Raw genomic sequence first — 17,180 nt, forward strand, 5'->3', positions numbered from 1 at the left:
GGCTCAAGGCTGTTTCCCGCCGCCGTCGCTGGCCGCCCGTTCCCCCGAGAGACGCAGCTTCCCGAGCACATGGCGCGATGCCCTCGCCCAGGCAGCGGCGTGGAGAGACAGACGGCCACAGCTGGGCTCCCGCTCCCTGCCCGGCAGGAGGGGACAGGCGCCTGGCCATCACTGGTGCCGAGTGTCTCTTGGGTACCCCCAAAATGTCCCCTCCCTGCGGCTTGGGGGTAGGGCTGCCAGTGGTTTGGGGCTAAAACCCTCCCGGATGCTAGGCACTCGGGCTCTGCCGGGGCGCCGGGGAGCTCCTCATCTCTCTCTCCTCCATCTGCCAGGGCTCCAGCGTGGCCCTGGGACGTCGGTGCTGCCCGGACGGTGCTGGGTGCGGAGCTGGGGACTCTGGAGGGTCAGGTAGGGGTGTGAGGGGCCGCAGGCGGGCGGGGGCCGTGGCGCGGTGGCAACAGCGCCTGGGCAGACAGTGAGTTGCCCGCCACAAAGGTCAGCCAGTGGGAGGCAGGGCCGCGGCGGCGCCGGCGGAGGGACCCGGGTCGGGACGAAGGTGAGGTCAGCTGCCCACAGCGCTGCCGGTGACGTGATCCCCAAAGGCGAGGAGGGGGCACGGCCTCACCCACGCAGGGCCTGTGCCCGGAGCGTGCAGAGGAGGAGGAGGAGGATGAGTGTCGGGGGGCTTGTGCCACATCCGCTGGCTGCGTCACCCTCCTCCTCCTCCTCCCATCTTCTCCCTCAGGTGCCGGCCCAGTGTGAGCTGAGCCGGAAACCTCCCTGTGCCCTGCCGGGGTGCTGCTTTTTGGGGAGCCATCGGGTGACCCTGCTGCTGCCTTGCCCACCTGGACTTGACGTCCTGCTCAGGCTAGCGACCCTTCCTGCAGCCCCAGTGGCTTTTCCGTGCTGTTTGCTTGAGGAAGGAAAGGCGAGGGAGGAAACAGATCCCCTGCATGGTGGCTGGTGTGGGACGGGGTGGGGGGGGGGGCACAGGGCCCGGTGCCACACTGTGTGGGCAGGGGCGGAGGTGGAGAGCCCCTCGGGCACGCTGCGGGCAGCCGGCCCCGGCACCTTTGCTCCTCGGAGCCGCTCTCACTGGCTCACCCAGTGCAAGAGCTTGGCCAGCTCCGTCCCGGTGCAGGGCTGGAGGGGGAGGCTGTCCCACCATCGCCTCCACAGCCCCCCCCACCCTGACCCTCAGGGGGCTGTGGCACCCCCTGAGTGAGCGCCGCAGAACCTCCTTGTTTCTGTTGCTTGCTACTGGTCCGCAGCACTCACGGGGTTGCCCTTCCGAGCAGTGGCATCGCTCTGGCTGGAGCAGCGTGCCAAAAATCCCCCCCCCATTTTAACCAGGGCTGGGGAGGGGGGATGCAGAGCCGCCCCCCTACCCCCCGCCCCACAGTTTATGGTGCTTCCTTCCCCCTCCACCACTATCTCTCCAGCTCCCGACCAATAAATCACCCCAGCACTGCCGCAGCCTCTCTCAGCGCGTGGCTTCTCTCTACCCGCAGCCGACCCAGTCCCCACCCGCCCATCCCCGTTGAGTTTTGGGGGGAAACCGGCCCCTTTGGGTGGGTGCCGTGTGGGCACCCGCCTCTGGGGGATCGAAACCTGTGAAGACGGCGCTCGCTGCTGGAGAAGGATCCGCGAGGACTGGGACCTGGCCGGGGCTGGGAGCCGCAACGAAGCGGCCTGTTGCCTCCTGGCCCTTCCCGGCGTTCCCGAGCAGCGCCGGCCGGCCAGCGCCTTTGTTTTAAACAAAGCAGTTTTATTTGGTTTTCGGGGGGAGCCAGTGAAGGCCGGGACGCTCCCCCCCACCCCCCCGCCCCCCCTGCCTTCCCCTGCCTGCCGTGGCCATGGTCATTCGCCTCCGTGCCAGTGACCCACTTGTTGCTGTGGGGCCCGGGGGATGGGATTTGGGGGGCAGGGGGGTGTCTGGCTGGTGGATGTTGGGAATCTGGCTGCAGCTCGATGGGGGTTTTACACCCCCCCACGGGAGTCCTGCACCCCCCTGCCCCGGTGCCGGGTGGGTGATGAGGAACCCCCCTGTCATTGCCAGATGCCCTGTAGGCACTGGGATGGGGGGGTCTGTACTAAGAGGGGGGGTGAATTGGGGCGTCCTTGCACCTCGCAGGGTTGGAGGGGGTCGTGGCTGGGAAAGGGGGACCCCCTCTTTGCCGTTTTCCTCGTAGCTGGTGCAGGCAGCCGGAGCTCGGGCAGCCCGCGGGACCGGGATCCCCCCAGGGCTGTCGGGTCCCCCCCGCCCCTCCCCGGTTCCCGCAGCCGGTGCGGCGGGCACAGGTCTGAGCCGCCGCCGCCGCTCCGGTTTTAGGGGGTGTGGGGTAGGGGGGAGGGTGTCTCCGGATTTGCCTCGGCCGGAATCCCGGGAGCGGGGCCCCGACGGCCGCTTTCCCGCCGCCGTCCCCGCTCCCGGCCGCTCACCTGCCGCCGCCCCGGGCTGTCCCGGCGGGGCAGCGGCCGCGGCGCTGCGGGTCCCCGCGCTCCCATCCCCGCCGCTGCCAGCCGAAGCGGGGGGAGGTTCGTGAGATGTGTGTGTGTGTGTGTCCGCCCCCCCATCTCCTCCCCCGGGGACCCTTCTCTTTACCGGCCGAACGGCGCGGGAGGGGGTGTGTGGGGGGGGCTGTCTGCCTGTCTGTCTGCCTGTCTGTCTGTCCGTCCCGCCACCCTGCTCGCACCGGCCGGCCCTCGCTGCCCGCCCGCCCGGCTCTGCGCCTTCCCATCCCTCCAGCCGCCCCTCCCCGCTTCCACCTCTCCTCTGCCCCGGCCCCTGCCCGCGGAGAGGAGGGGGGGGGGAAGACACGGAGCGGGGGGGGGGACCCACACGACACACGGGGCAGGCTGGCACCCCACGCCCCCCCCCCCACCACCACCCCGACACCCCCCTCCTCTCCCCGGCCCCGCTGCGGGGCGGCGAGAGGAGCCGCTCCGCCGCACCTCGCCCCGTCCCCGTCCCCCCCCCCAGCACACACACACCTCCCCTCCCCGGACCCCCCCCCTCGGGGACCGGGCTCTCGGCGTGCGGCGGCTCTGCACGTCGGGAGGAGAAGAGGCGAGAGGGCTCAGACCGGCAAATGGGAGCCGCAGTCTCGGGCCGGTGTGCGGGACCGCTGCCTCCCTCCCTGCCTGGGACCCCCCGGCCACGCACCCACCGCCCCGGCCCCGCGTCTGTCCCGCATGGAGCTGAGAGCAGGTAGGAGAGACCCCCAACCTCACCCCGCACCGGCCCCGCACCAGCCCCGCCACCGCCACTAACAAAAGCCATACGGGAGCCAGACCCGGTTGGGGGGGGGGGGGTGTTTGGGGAGGGGGGAAAGCAGGGAGAAAAACTCGAGGAGAGTGGGGGTCCCTCCCCTCTTCCCCACTCAGCAGCACCCGGGGGGATCCCCCTTCACTCCCCGCCGCTTTCCTGGGGCTCAACTTCAACCCGACGCCGGGACCCCAGGGATGGGGAATATGGGGAGGGGGCTGGTGTGTGTGTGTGTGTGTGAGTGTGTGTGAGTGTGAGGCGGGGGGAAAGGCCGGGGGAGAGGGAGGGAATGAATGGAGCCCGCTCTCGTGTCCGGCCGCATCAAATACATTCTTGAAAGCAACCTGGTTCTGCTTAGCACTTGAGCCTGAGCGAAGAAAAGGGGAAGGAGCGGGAGCAGGGAGGCGGCAGCCCGGGAGGGTGTTTGCGCGCTCGGGGGGTGCGGGGTTTGGGGGGTTGTGGGGGGGGGTGGTGGTGGTGGTGTTTTTATTATTCTTGCATTCCTGGACACCAATCAAAAGAGCAAAATCCAGGGAGGTGGAAGGGGGAACGGCGGCGAGCAAGGCAGCCGGAGCGTGGGGCGAACGGCGCGCACGCAGCCTCTCACCCCCCCCCCCGCCCCCCCCCGAAAATCCACCCGCCCAACCCGCGCTGCTGCTTTATTGATTTTGGGGGGGGGTGGTGGGGGGGTGTCTGGCCTTTTATTTTTCCTCCTTCTCCCCTCCCAGCGACCGCCAACCAAAACAGTGGGGGGAGTGAGAAGGAGGGGGGGGGGAGGAAAGAAAACACCCCCAAACCAACCCAAAAAAAATAACCCCCACCCCAAACCCAACCCAACAACAAACCCCGCGCCAGCGCCAGCGAACAGGCGAGAGCTCGGCTGGCCGCTCGGGGCGCGGAGCGAGAGCCAAGCCCCCCGCTTTGGGTTCCTCTCGCTTTCTCCCCCTCCTCCCTCCTTCCCTCCCTCCCTCCCTCCCTTCCCCCTGCACCCCTTCCTCCTTCTACCCCCCCTCCCCTCCCACCCCGTACCCCGACTATGCTAAATGTCGCTGGGGAGCTCTCAGGTAAGAGCGCGGTGCCGGCTGGGGCCGAGAGGGGCTGGGGTTCGCCTCGCCCTGGTTTTGCCTTTCCGAGCCATCGCTGATTTTAATTTGGGGGGGGGGGGGTGGGGGGGCGATTAAAGCATTCGTCTGGCTCCGGGGTTGATTGGCAGCTCTCCCCTCCCACGGCGGGGGGGGCTTCGTTTCGGCTCGGGGCAGGGGGGGGTTGGAGTTTATGGTTTATTTCCTCCCTTTCCCCTTTCCCTCGTTCCCTCTTTTCCATGCATGTTTGTGATTACCAGGGAGGGAACCGCCGCCGAGCTCGGAGAATTAAACCCCGGCACTGACAGGGGAGGAAACCGAAAGTCGCTGGGATTTGGGGAGGGGGAAAGGAGTAGGAAAGGGGGGGGTGGGTACAGGAAGATTTTCTTGTCTGGGGATGGATTTGGGGGGGGTCACCTCCAAGCTGGGACAGATTCCTCCTGGGAGAGGTTCCTGCGGTGGGATTTTCTCTCTTTACTTTTGGGGGGTGGCAGGGAAATGTCGCTTTCTGGAGGGGACCATCCCTGGGGGTGGGCTGCAAGATGGCTTTGTTTGTCCCCCCCCAACCTGAGCGGCTGCCTCAGGGGTCCCAGGAGAGCCAGGAGAGCGTTTGGAGGGGCTGGCTAGCCCTGCAGCACACTGAGCTTGGGGGGCTCCTCACCCGGAAAGAACGGGGAAAATACTGGTAAACACCCTTAAAAGGTCAAACTGTGGGTGCCATGAGGCTCCCAGGGCTCCCGGACGCTGGGATCGGGGCAGCACAAGTCTGGCACCGGGTTTGGCTCCGGCTCCCGTGGTGCTGGCGTGACGCAGGACAGGCAAAGCAGGGCGAGCGCCGGGGAACCGGAAAAGCGAGGCCAGGATCCATCGTCCCTTCCTTTCCCCCCCTTCCCGCTCGCCGCTGGGGCCAGTGGATGTGACCAGTGAGCCCCTTCCCTCAATGGCCACAGGCCACAGCAGCTGGTGCCACCGGCTGCCGGGGCCTGTGGCCGTTAAGGGAAGGGGATGCCGAGCCTGGCATGGCAGGAGCAACCATGGGGGCCAGAACCAGCTACCCCAGCCCCACTCCCCATTTCGGGACATCCATGGTTGCTGTCGACTTGGCCAACTTTTTTGGGCCTGTGAGGGCTCAGGGACGTTGGGCAGCACCGGTGTCCCTGCAGCTATTTAGCGGGCGGCGCAAGGGCACGGTGCCGGCACACATCTGGGCTGCATTAGGCGCCAGCAGCCGCCGCGGGGAGAGCCAGCCGGCTCTGCTTACAGCCCGGGCTGGGGCAGATTTATGCCCTGCTAAGTGGCACGGAGCCCTGTAAATCACACCCCTGTCTCCCTCCAGCACTGCTCTCACCCAGCAGTGCTCGTGCCCCTGTGCTGCTGGGGGGGGATGGGGGGGAATTTGGCACCCTGTGGCATCTCGCCGGTGTGCCGAGGCCGTGGCAGACACGTGGGGATGTGCTTGCCCCGGCGCAGATGGGACATCTGGGCGGCAGCCGGTGTGGCTTGTGCCGGGAAGCCGCCGGCCCGATGGTGCCGTGTCGCTGGGTGGCGTGTGGGGCGTCCGGGGACTTTGCTGTGGGGCTGGTCCCAGCATCCCACCAGTGACATGGTGTGGGTCCCGGGGCAGGGGGTGCTCCACGGCTCCGCAACCTGTGCTGGGAGAGGTGGGAAGGCAGCTGGGGCAGCCGTGGGTGTCATGGCTGCGCTGTGCGTGTGGGGCAGTGAGGTCTGGTTGGGATTAGGGGTCTGGGGCCCCCCTGCCCCGTCCCCCACACACCGACTGGGGGGGGGGCCCTTGCCTGTGGGGGTGTTTCCATCATGCCACCGGATGGGAAATCCAGGCCTGGCTAATTACGGCCTCGCTGGAGTCTCCCGTGCGCGGCCGCATTTATAAACACCCAGAGGAGACAGGATGTAAACACTCAGTGCTGCGGGCGTGGGCAGGAGGGGGGATGCGGGGCCAGGTTCCCCCCCCCCCGCACCCCCACCCGCTCCCTGGCTACGCTCGTGCGGAGATGAGGGGTCTGGCAGGGTGGGGGGCACCGGGAGCTGCAGGTGGGGGTGAGGCAGGGGCTGCAGCCAGGGCTGGTGGGTCCTGGCAGGCTCCCGGAGAGCCGGGGAGCAGGCAGGTGGGAAGGGGGTTGTTGGGGACCCCACTGTGGTGGCCGTGGAGCCAGGACACACACGTGTCCCTCCCAGCACTGATGTCCAAGCATCCTCACGCCTCCGGCTCCACGGGGCGGCCGCTGTGCCCGCCCGACGCTGCGTCGTCACCCCTCCGGCCGCAGCGGGGACACAGAGGTGTCTGTCCTCGTGCCCTCCAGCATCGCCCACTCCCAGACCCCACGGAGCAGCGGGCAGAGGCCGGCTGCCGCCTTGAAACGGCCCCGTGATGGCGGCGTGGGGAGAGGTCAAGCATCTCCGGTCAAGGTTGCGGGCCGGCTGCCGGGATGGCAGCTGCGCTGTCCTCACCGCGGCCGCCGCCGGACCCCCGAGCTGGGCTCTCACGCGAGCGCTGGGGATGGGGCCGCTGGGTGGGATGGGGCTCCGCTTGCCGCTGGACACCGGCCCATCAGATACGGCAGCTCCTGCCGTGGGGCCGGCTCGGCTCTGCGCGCTGCCGGGGCCAGGGGGGACGGGAGGACGGGGGGGGGAGGGTGGATTTTGGTGCGAGGGTTCTCCCCGTTCCTGACTGCCGCCCCCACCCTGGGCACTGTTTCACACGAGGGTTTTCGGGAAAGCGGCTCTGGGTGGTTTGCGGTTGCTCCTGACCTCGGCAGCTCTGCCCACAGCGTGCCCAGCGAACAGCTCACCCGGCACCGCCGCTCGCCAGGAGGTCTGCCTGTGCTGCCGGGAATGGGGGGGGGCTGGGGGGTTTATGGGAGGGCAGGGGGTCCCACCAGCGTGCACCCCACATCCTGTTGAGGGTGGGTGAGCAACATCCCCGCCGCCACGCATTGTGAGGGATGCTGGTGGCACCACCGATGAATCCCACAGCAGCCCCTCAGCACCAGCAGCATGGGTACCCCAGCACCGCTGGACAAATCCAGGGTGGGTGGGGGGGATGTGCCCAGTCCCCAGCTGCCCCCGGCACCGAGCGGGTGACCCCGGGCAGCCACGCCATGAGCTGCTTACGTGGGCCGGGAGCATCCTGGCTGGACTCCAGGGCCGGTTTTGAAACCCTCGGGCTCTTCCTCTTCGACGTCACCGGGATCCAGCTGTGCCGGCCCGCGCCTCCCTCCTCCCCGCTGCCGCCACCGCCGCCATTGTCTATGCCGGTGCCCAGTTATTCTCTGTCTGGCGCCGAGACGCCGTGACTGGGCCAAGCGAGGCACAGCCGGCTGCTCCACAGGGCACCTGGATGGCTGGGCCACCGCTGTGCTGTGGCCCGTGTCACTGCCGTGCCACCCACATCGTAGTGCCACGGCCCCGTCTGTGCCACCACCGGGCATCCCACCATCGCTCAGCCATCATCTGGCCACCTCCCCGTGCCTTTCCTCCCTCATCCTCATCCTCACGCTCCTCCATCCCGCAGCCTGGCCACCTGCAGCTCCATCCCCAGCCCCCTCTCCTGTCTCATTCCCCCCCCCAGCCCAGCTCCCCCCCCCCACCCCGGCTGTGTTTGGTTTGGCGGCTGCGGGGCCGGCGCTGGTGTAAATCCCGCGTTGGAAACTCGAGCCGGTGCCGGGCGAGGGTCCGGCCAGCCCAGCGGTGCCGGGGGCTTGGCCAAAGCAAACACCCGGGGGCGGGTGAGTCACTGCGGTGGGGCCCCCCCTCACCCCCCCCCCAGCTGCCTGTCGCACACACGCTCGCACGCACGCGAGGCAGGACAGTGGGACGCTCCACGCGTGTCACACACGTGACAACGGCGTGTGCATCCCGCAGGCGCAGTGCGTCGCAGGCCCGCACTGTGCGCATCAGCAAGGCGTTGTCAATGCGCACGGCGCAGACCTGCGACGCACTTGCGGCCACGGCGTGTCTCATGAGGCTCCCGCACACAGGGGCCGCAGGGGTACCCACCGCCGTGTAGGGTTGGCACAGCCAGAGCTGGGGTGTCCCCCGAGGACCCTCGTGCGTCACCAGCTCTTGGCCTCTTCCAGGTTTCCGAACCTCCCGGTCGCTCGTGACGCGTGGTGACGCGCGAGGGCACCGCGGGGCTCCCCGCCTTTCCCCCCACACACACACCCTGGGGACTACCGCCAAGGGCTGCCCACGTCGGGAGCCCTGTGGTGATGAGCTGTACCGGCCGTGGGTTCTCCCGCCGGGGGAGCTGCCGGGAAGCCTGGCTCTGGCGTGCCGAGAGGTGCCAGTTGGCCGGCAGCGTCCTGGCCGCGGGCCGTGACCTTTCCACAACCGCTGGCTAACGAGCCCGGAGCTCGTAAGGCCACTCTGACGTCAGGAGTGATGACGGGGACCCGGCCGGCGGTTTCCGGCACGCTCAGCAAAGGTCACCCCACGCCCCGGACACCCCCGGGGGTCCCTCATTCCGGCTCCCTCCTTCTTCCCACCCTTGTTCCCCAGGGCCCCTCGGTGGGTGTGGCTGGGGGGTCCCCACAGCGGCGAGCAGCGCCAGCGGCCCTGTGGGATGCCCAGCCCGCTCCGGCGTTGCCGGTGGGTGAGTCGCCGTGCCCAAATATAACCCGGCTGTGCCGTCCCGGCGGGAGCGCACTGAGCCGTGCTCGCTCCAGACCATATAAAGGATTGTTGCTGGAGCCCGTGGCAGGAGCGCCGAGGGGAGCCCGGCAGGACCCCCACGCCCCGGCCGTGCCGGCACCATCACTCCGGGCTACCGGCAACATGAGCTGCCCTGCGACAGGGGGGAGGTGCTGAGCTGCTCTGGGGTGGTATGGGTACCCCAATACCCCCCCCCCCCACTACACAGAGCCCTTATGTGCCTCAGTTTCCCTACTTGTGGCAGCACGAGGCAGGGAGGTCCCTGCAGGCTCCCAGGGTGTCCTCATCCCCCAAGGCCTAGGGGTGGGAGGAGGTACCCCCACAGCCCCTGTACCCCTTGTTACACCCCCCCCCCCCCCATCTCTGATGCGCTGTGTCCCCACAGGAGACTCTTGGGGGATCTTCACCTTCCTGTGCGCTGCGCTCTGCAACCTGCCGGTGCTGCCGGCCCTGAACTGCACCGAGGAGCTGGGCGCCGGCCAGTCCATCCAGAAGACCTACGACCTGACGCGCTACCTGGAGCACCAGCTCCGCACCCTCGCCGGCACCTACGTGAGTAGGGGCTCATCCCTCCCCCGAGACCCCCCCACAAACGCTCCCTGCCCACCCTCCCCATGTGTGTACACCTGCACTGCGGGCCCACAGATACACACGCCTGTGCCGCTTGTGGGTCCCTGGCCATGCGTGTGCCGGCGCACACCCCGTGTGATGTGTTTGCCCTCATGCGCCCTCCCCAGGGCAGGTTGTGGGTCTCTTCCCCCCCCCCCCCACCTCCCTCCTGCCGTGTCCGGCTGCTCCCATGCCGGGGGCCAAGGAAATGTCTCACCCCGGGAGCCGCCCTGCGCCCCACGCCCCTTCTCTGGGTGTGGGCAGGGGTGCGGCCTCTCCCTGCCCGCCGGCAGCACTGGCTCACGCAGAGGTTCCTCGTCCCTGCCTTGACATGCCCCCGGTGCTGCCGGCTCAGCTCTGATGGTGTCGGCACGCGGGGTGCCAGGTGGTGATGAGGGTGGCGCTGCTGTGGGGTGCAAGGCAGGGTGGGGGTCTGCCACGTGGGGCTGTGGGCATGATGAGTTGGGGGGGTGGGGGGACACATGGTGGTGTCGGGGTGGGGACGTGGGTGGGAAGGAGGTGGAGAGGTCTGAGATGTGATGAGGATGTCAGCCTTGGGGACATGGGGTGCGGGAGGGGGACCTGGAGAGTGGGGGGCCTGCTGGGGAGGGGAACGTGATGGGCGAGGGGATGTGGGGACCTGCAACATGTTGGGCATGTCCAGCTTAGGGGTGTGCTGGAGATGTGGGGACTGTGGGTGTGGGGACATGGGGACTGGGGACGTGGGGACTGGGGCCATGGGGGTGTGGAGATGTGGGGGATGTGGGGACTGGGGATGTGGGGACTGGGGTGTGGAGATGTGGGGACTGTGGGTGTGGGGACGTGGGGACTGGGGACGTGGGGACTGGGGCCATGGGGGTGTGGAGATGTGGGGGATGTGGGGACTGGGGATGTGGGAACCTGGAGGACAGTGAGGTCAGGGACCTGCTGGGATGGGGGACGTGGCAGACAAGGGACCATGGCATGCAGGGCCCATGGGGACAGTCCCTACCTCGTGCCACCCCCCAAGCTGCCTGACACCCACCCCCCCATCCCCTCCCTCGCAGCTGAACTACCTGGGCCCCCCCTTCAATGAGCCTGACTTCAACCCCCCGCGCCTGGCGCGCGCCGAGCGGGTGCCCAGCGCCACAGTGGACTTGGACCTGTGGCGGGGCCTGACTGACAACGCCCGCTTGGCCGCCAACTACCGCGCCTACAGCCGGCTGCTCTGCTACCTGCGGGCGCTGGACGGGCAGGCGGGCACGGCCGAGCTGCGCCACCGCCTCGGCCACTTCTGCTCCAGCCTCCAGGGGCTGGTGCTCAGCATCGCCGGCGTCATGTCCTCCTTGGGATACCCGCTACCCGCCGGCCCGGCCGGGCCCCCCGCGCCCCCCGGCACCCCCGTGGCTCCCAACGACTTCCTCAAGAAGATGGATGACTTCTGGCTGCTGAAGGAGCTGCAGACCTGGCTGTGGCGCTCAGCCAAGGACTTCAACCGCCTCAAGAAGAAGGTACCGCCCGCGGTGGTCACGCTGCGCCTGGAGGCCAGGGGCTTCTGAGTGTCCCCCCACACACCCAACACGCTGACACCCCCCGCCCCCTGCCTCATTGGGATGGGGCTCCTCACCTCGCTGGGCCACTGCACGTCCCCCACCGCCACCTCGCTGTGCCATAAGGGATGGGGCTGCTGACCCCAAAATGCCACCAAAGCCACCCATGTCCCACCCCATATCAACAGGGTGCCTTAAGAATTTGGGCTCCAGACCCCAAAGTGCCACCAAAGCCACCCGTGTCCCACTCCATATCAACAGGGTGCCTTGAGAAATGGGGCTCTGGACCCCAAAGTGCCACCGAAGCCACCTCATGTCCCCCTTGTCACCTCACTATTCCTTAAGGGATGGGGCTCCAGACCCCAAAGTGCCACCAAAGCCACCTCATGTCTCCCCTGTCACCTTGCTGTGCCTTAAGGGATGGGGCTGCTGACCCCAAAATGCCACCAAAGCCACCTGTGTCCCACCCCATATCAACAGGGTGCCTTAAGAAATGGGGTTCCAGACCCCAAAGTGCCACCAAAGTCATCTCTTGTCCCCTCTCACCTCACTGTGCCTTAAGGGATGGGCCTGCTAAAGTGCCACCAAAGCCACCCATGTGCCCCCTGTTACCTTGTGCCTTGAGGGATGGGGCTCCGCACCCCAAAGTGCCACCAGAGCCACCTCACGTTGCCCCCCCGTCACCAGCATACCTGGAGAAATGGGGCTCTGGACCCCAAAGTGACACCAAAGCCACCTCATGTCCCCTCTGTCACCTTGCTGTGCCTTAAAGGATGGGGCCCTGGACCCCAAAGTGCCACCAAAGCCACCTGTGTGTCCCCCACATCACCATTGTGCCTTGAGAAATGGGGGTCCAGACCCTCAAGTGCCACCAGCGCCACCTCATGTGAAGGCAGGGCCCTGGTGCCACCACGGTGCAACCCCCCACCCCGGGACCACCCCCACACATAATGGGGCTGGGGGAGGAGTCTTGTCCCCTGGCCCCACCCCCAGGGACCCTCAAAAAGGACCAATCCCCTGTGAGCGTAGGACTAAGCCCTGCCCTTCCCTGCCACAAGCCCTGCCCCTGGGAGCACTAAGCTCCACCCCTGGATGCTGATAGGTCCCGCCTCCTTCCAACAGGTCCCACCCCCTGCACCCAAGCCCCGCCCCTCCCTGGGGGCTTTGGGGGCTCCCTGAGGGCTTTGGAGGCTCCTTGGGCAGGGGGCGGGGCTGCGGGTCCCCCGTCCGCTCGCGTCGATGAGTGTTTATTTATTGGAGATGTTATTTATTGGGGTATTTATTGCAAAGATCTATTCTTGTATGGACAAATAAAGCCTTTCTCCAGCACCCCTGCACCCCAACACACCCCCTGGCACAGGGGGCCGGTGCCCACCATCAGTAGGGACCAGAGTGAACGGGTCACTGCCACCCACTCCTGGCTCATTAGAGGGGGGGGAAGTGAGGACTCTTGGGGGTAACCCCATCTTATCCTCCCCCCACTTTTCCCAGCCATGAGCACAGGGGCGAGGAGGGGAGGTACCCCACTACTGAGGGGTGACCACCAGCGTGTAGAAGGTCCCGGGCTGGGGCAGGAAGCCCACGGCACGTACGGCTCTCTGCGATGGGGTGTTTTGGGGCAGCACCCCGCAGTAGATGGGGAAGCCGCGGGCGTGCAGCTCCTGCCCCAGGGCGCCCAGCGTCACCCCGCTCAGGCCCTGCCCGCGCCAGGCCGGCAGTGTGTACCCGTGGCTCAGGCAGCTCAGGGGGTCCAGCAGGCTCCAGGAGACGGGGCGCCCGCGGGGCCCCAGGAGGCAGGCGCTGGGCAGCGCCCGCACCAGCCCCAGCAGGTACCGCTGGCTGCGGGCGTTACCCCCGAACCCCCACGTGGCGTTGAGCAGCGGGACGTGGGACGGGGACACGGGCGCCAGCTGCAGTCCCGGGGGCACCCTGCCGTGGGGTAAGGTACAGACATGGGGCGGGGGGCACGGGGGGGACCTGCACCCCATTCCCCAGCAGCGGCTGCACGTGGGGTGGGATTGGGGACCCCCTCCCATGTCACCCAGGGACTCTTACCCCCCCCACCCCACATGACTGTCACCCAGAGATGCAAGCAGGACCCCCAGTGCCACACGTGGCTGTGACTGGGACCCCCCCCCCCCAGGACCCCCGGTGCCCCCGCACTCACTGCACGCGGGGCTGGGGGGGCCCGGGGCTCAGCAGGGCCTGGTACCGGTACGTGTCCAGCCGCAGCCCCCTGGCATCGGCCACCTCGCGCACGGCGTCGTACATCCCGTCCTGCATCCCTGCGTCAGCGGCATCAGCGTGGGAGGGGCAAGGGGGTATCTGAGACACCCCCCCCACGACCTCCCCCCCCCCCCCCCCCCCCCCCCCCCCCGTGCCAGGCTCACCATTCACCTGGAAGGCCCGGGTCCAGCCCACCGCCTCGGTGCCCCCCAGCAGCGCCCGCCAGGCCCCCTCGTCCCGGTAGTAAACCGTCATTTGATTGGTGTAGAAGTCCCCGTGGTCCTTGTGCTCCTGGGGAGGGGTTGGGGGGGTGGCATCTGAGCGTGGTGTGTCATGTCTGTGTCCCCCCATTTCCCTAATGGTCCCAGGGTTTGCGTGGTGCTGCCAGGATTGGGTGTGGGGGGGGGGGGTGGTGCCTGGAACATCACCTCTGGGCGCAGGCGTGTCAGGACCACACCGAAATTGGGCCAGGAGTCCACCAGCACCTCGTGGGCGGCCGGGTTCCCCCGGGCCACCATCATCACGGCCCCCAGCACCTGCAGGAGAGGGTCAGTGTGGGGGTGGGCACAATGAGGGGGGTGATGGGGCTGTGACAGGTCTCTCCACGCGCCCCCCCCACCATGGTGCTGGGCTGTGCCCTGGGTGCTGCCAGCTTCCATCAGTGCAGGGGGGCAGGATGCCCCAAGGGCACCAACCTGGGGTCCCTGTCACCAGCTGGGGGGCAGGGGGGGGAAGGCAGAGGGGTCCCTGGGGTCTCTGTCACCAACAAGATTGGCGGGGGGGGAGGCAGAGGGGTCCCCAGGGTCCCTGTCACCATCAGGGTTGAGGGAGGAGGGAGAGGGGTCCCTGGGGTTGTCACCATCAGGGCCAGGAGTTAGGCAGAGAGGTCCCTGGGGTGCCCGTCACCATCAGGGCAGGGGGGTCAGGCAGAGGGGTCCCGGGGGTCCCGTCACCGGCAGGGAGGTGGGCAGGCTCCTCCGCAGCGCCTCCTCCAGGCTCCGCAGCTGGGCCGGGCACGTCAGGAGCAGCATGGCCTCCTTGTCGCGGCGCAGCGGTGACACGGGTGATTCGTGGGGCAGTGGTGACACCGAGGGTCCCTGGCCTGTGGGGCAGGGTGTCGCGGCTTCACGCCTGCTGCCTGATGGGATGGACCCTGCCCGCTGCCCCCGTAATGGGCCACTTACCCCCCACCGCCCTCCCCGCCCCGGGCAGGGGACACTCACTGGCCTGTGACAGCCGGCGGTGGCCTTGGGACCCACCAGTCTCACCTCGTGCCCCACAGAACCAAGGACCTGCTGGTGTCACCATCTGCCCCGCGGTCCCCAGACGTCAGACCCACGCTCCCCCTGGGACCCACAGCCCCAGGACAACTGTGGGGTGAGTGCTGGAGGGGCCGGGGCCACCTGGGGCTGGGGACAGAGGGACAGGGATGGGGACGGGGTCAGGGTGGGGAGGGGTCCTGCCCCCCTGACTGTGGGGTCTCTCAGCAGGGCCATGCTGCTCCTGACGTGCCCGGCCCAGCTGCAGCGCCTGGAGGAGGCCCTGCGGAGGAGCCTGCCCCTCGCCCTGCCGGTGACGGGAACCCCCTGCCCCGTCGTGACGGGGACCCCCAGTGCCACCCCTGCCCCTGTCGTGACGGGGACCCCAGTGTTACCCCTGCCCCCCATCGCGATGGGGACCCCCAGTGTCACCCCTCCCTCTCGTCAGGACAGGGACCCCCAGTGCCACCCCTTCCCCTTGTTAGGACAGGGACCCCCAGTGCCACCCCTTCCCCTTGTTAGGACAGGGACCCCAATGTCACCCCTGCCCCCTGTCATGACGGGGACCCCGCCGTCACCTCCCCACTCCCGCGCGCCCCCCGCTGTCCCCCCACCGTCCCCCCCCCCCAGCCTGGAGTGACCAAGTCCAGGATGCTCCTGGCGTCAGCCGAGCCAAGGGACTGGCTCCGAGCCCACCAATCCCAGCCCAGGTGGACTCTGCCCCAGCCAATCCCCTTCCAGGGCCGCACAAACCAGCCAATCCCCTCTCAGACTCCCCCTTACAAGCCAGCCAATCCCAGCCCAGGCAGGATGCAATGAAGCCAATCCCAGGCTTCCTATCTGCCCCTCCCCACTCCAGCCCACCCAGCCCACTTACTGGCTACCAGGCCTTAGGCCCCGCCCCCTTTTACCTTCACACCTACCCAGCCCCAGCCCAGTGGACAGAGGGGGGTTTACTGGGGCGGGAGGGGGCGGCGGGGGTGTCCCCCTTCAGGGGAGTCCCGGGGACCCCCAAATCATCTCACCCCCCCAGCTCTGACCCCCTCTGCCCACAGGTCTATGGGGCTGTACTGAACATCAACCGGGGCAACCCCGGGGAGCTGGAGGTGGTGGTGGACTCGTGGCCCAACTTCGGCGCTGTGCTGGCGCGGCGCAGCGGAGAGGTGGCCCATGGGGACCTGGGGACATGGGGGGGGGGCACAACGGCAGGGGATGGGGGTGGGGAGCATGGGGTGGGCCCGGTGCCCTGGCGTGTGGGCTCATGGCACCCATGGGTGCCGTGCAGGTGCCAGTGGATGACTGCTACAGGAACATACAGGCGGCGTTTTACCGGGACGTGGGCGCCTACCGGGCGCTGCTGGAGACCCCCGGCTGCCTGCGCTGGGACACCGCCTTCCACATCTTTGGTGGGATGGGGGGTGGGATGCAAGGGAGGGGGGGCAGCACCACAGGGTGCTGGGGAGCACTGGGAGCAGGGAGCACTGGGTGAGGAACTGGAGGCACTGGGTGGTACTGGTGAAAGGAATTTGGGGTCTGGTGGGGATGCCAGGGGTGGGGTTTTGGGTGCTGGGGAGCACTGGGGAGCACAACTCGGGGTGGGTGCTGGGTGGGAGGGGTTTGATGGGTGCTGCCACTGGACTGGGAGAGTACTGGGGGAGTACTGGGGCTGGGCTCAGGGGGTGCTGGGGGCAGGATTTGGGGTGCTGGGCACTCTTGAGGGCAGGGCCAAGGCTGCTGGGGGTAGCGACTGGGGCTGTGGTGAGCCCTTAGGGGACACCCTCCCAACAGCCCAGGTTTGGGGGTGGGGGAGGGGGCAGAGGCAGTAGTGGGAGCACTGGGGGGTCCGAGCCCCCTTGTCCGCACCATCCCCAGGGCTGCAGGAGGGGGTGGCCACAGTGTCACAGGCCATTGCGGGGACCAAGAACATGGAGCTGGAGCTCTCTGAGTACTACACCTACGTGCACCCCGACCCCAGCACCATCCCTGAGCCCCGGTGAGGCCCTCCCCCTCCCCTCCCACCCCCCCCATACCCTGACCCAGCCTGGGCAGCCCCCTTTGATGGCCACCCCTCGCCGCAGGCTGGACCCTGGCGTGCGGGTGAGCACCCTGAGCCCGGCGCACGTGGATCTGCTGAACGAGACGTGGGCCTACGGGGGCAACGACCGCAGCCGGCGGTACCTGGCCGAGGTCTTGGCGCGCTTCCCCAACCTCTGCCTGCAGGACGGGGACGGGCAGCCCCTGTGCTGGGCCCTGACTGACGCCTTCGGCACCGAGGCGCACGGATACACCCTTCCCGCCCATCGCCGCCGCGGCCACATGCGCGCGGTGCTGGCCATGGCCGCCCGGCGGGCGCAGGCCCGCGGCTTCCCCGCTTTCGGGCACACGGCCACGGGGAACGTGGCCATGCAGGGGCTGCAGGAGGCTTTGGGGCACCGGCGCGTGCCTGGGCTCTGCCGCTTCGTGCTGCACAACCCCGGCCTAGGCAGGGCCGGGCCTTGAGTGTCTGTCTGTCCGTCCGTGTATCCCCCCCCACCCC

At 68.4% G+C, this 17,180-nt stretch overlaps 3 protein-coding genes across 3 annotated transcripts; 2 read left to right on the forward strand and 1 right to left on the reverse strand.

Annotated features, from left to right (window-relative positions):
• Positions 1 to 4,304: 4,304 nt before the first annotated feature.
• On the forward strand, positions 4,305 to 11,168 carry CLCF1 (cardiotrophin like cytokine factor 1; the record flags this gene model as incomplete). Its single annotated transcript, XM_084263006.1, has 3 exons — positions 4,305 to 4,332; positions 9,407 to 9,573; positions 10,677 to 11,168. The coding sequence occupies 3 exons, from the start codon at positions 4,305 to 4,307 to the stop codon at positions 11,166 to 11,168; spliced, it is 687 nt and encodes a 228-aa protein (XP_084119132.1).
• A 1,517-nt stretch (positions 11,169 to 12,685) lies between these two features.
• On the reverse strand, positions 12,686 to 14,416 carry LOC311191105 (glycine N-acyltransferase-like protein 3; the record flags this gene model as incomplete). The annotated part of the gene is made up of 5 exons (XM_084263203.1): positions 12,686 to 13,088; positions 13,327 to 13,444; positions 13,550 to 13,676; positions 13,814 to 13,921; positions 14,339 to 14,416. The coding sequence occupies 5 exons, from the start codon at positions 14,414 to 14,416 to the stop codon at positions 12,686 to 12,688; spliced, it is 834 nt and encodes a 277-aa protein (XP_084119329.1).
• Positions 14,417 to 14,879: 463 nt separating this feature from the next.
• Positions 14,880 to 17,143, forward strand: LOC311191482 (glycine N-acyltransferase-like protein 3; the record flags this gene model as incomplete). Its single annotated transcript, XM_084263669.1, has 5 exons — positions 14,880 to 14,957; positions 15,700 to 15,807; positions 15,930 to 16,050; positions 16,517 to 16,637; positions 16,723 to 17,143. 5 exons carry the CDS (start codon positions 14,880 to 14,882, stop codon positions 17,141 to 17,143), a joined length of 849 nt encoding a protein of 282 aa, XP_084119795.1.
• Positions 17,144 to 17,180: the final 37 nt, after the last annotated feature.

Source organism: Gallinula chloropus (assembly GCF_964237585.1).
Source record: "Gallinula chloropus genome assembly, chromosome: 4".
NCBI lineage: Eukaryota > Metazoa > Chordata > Aves > Gruiformes > Rallidae > Gallinula > Gallinula chloropus.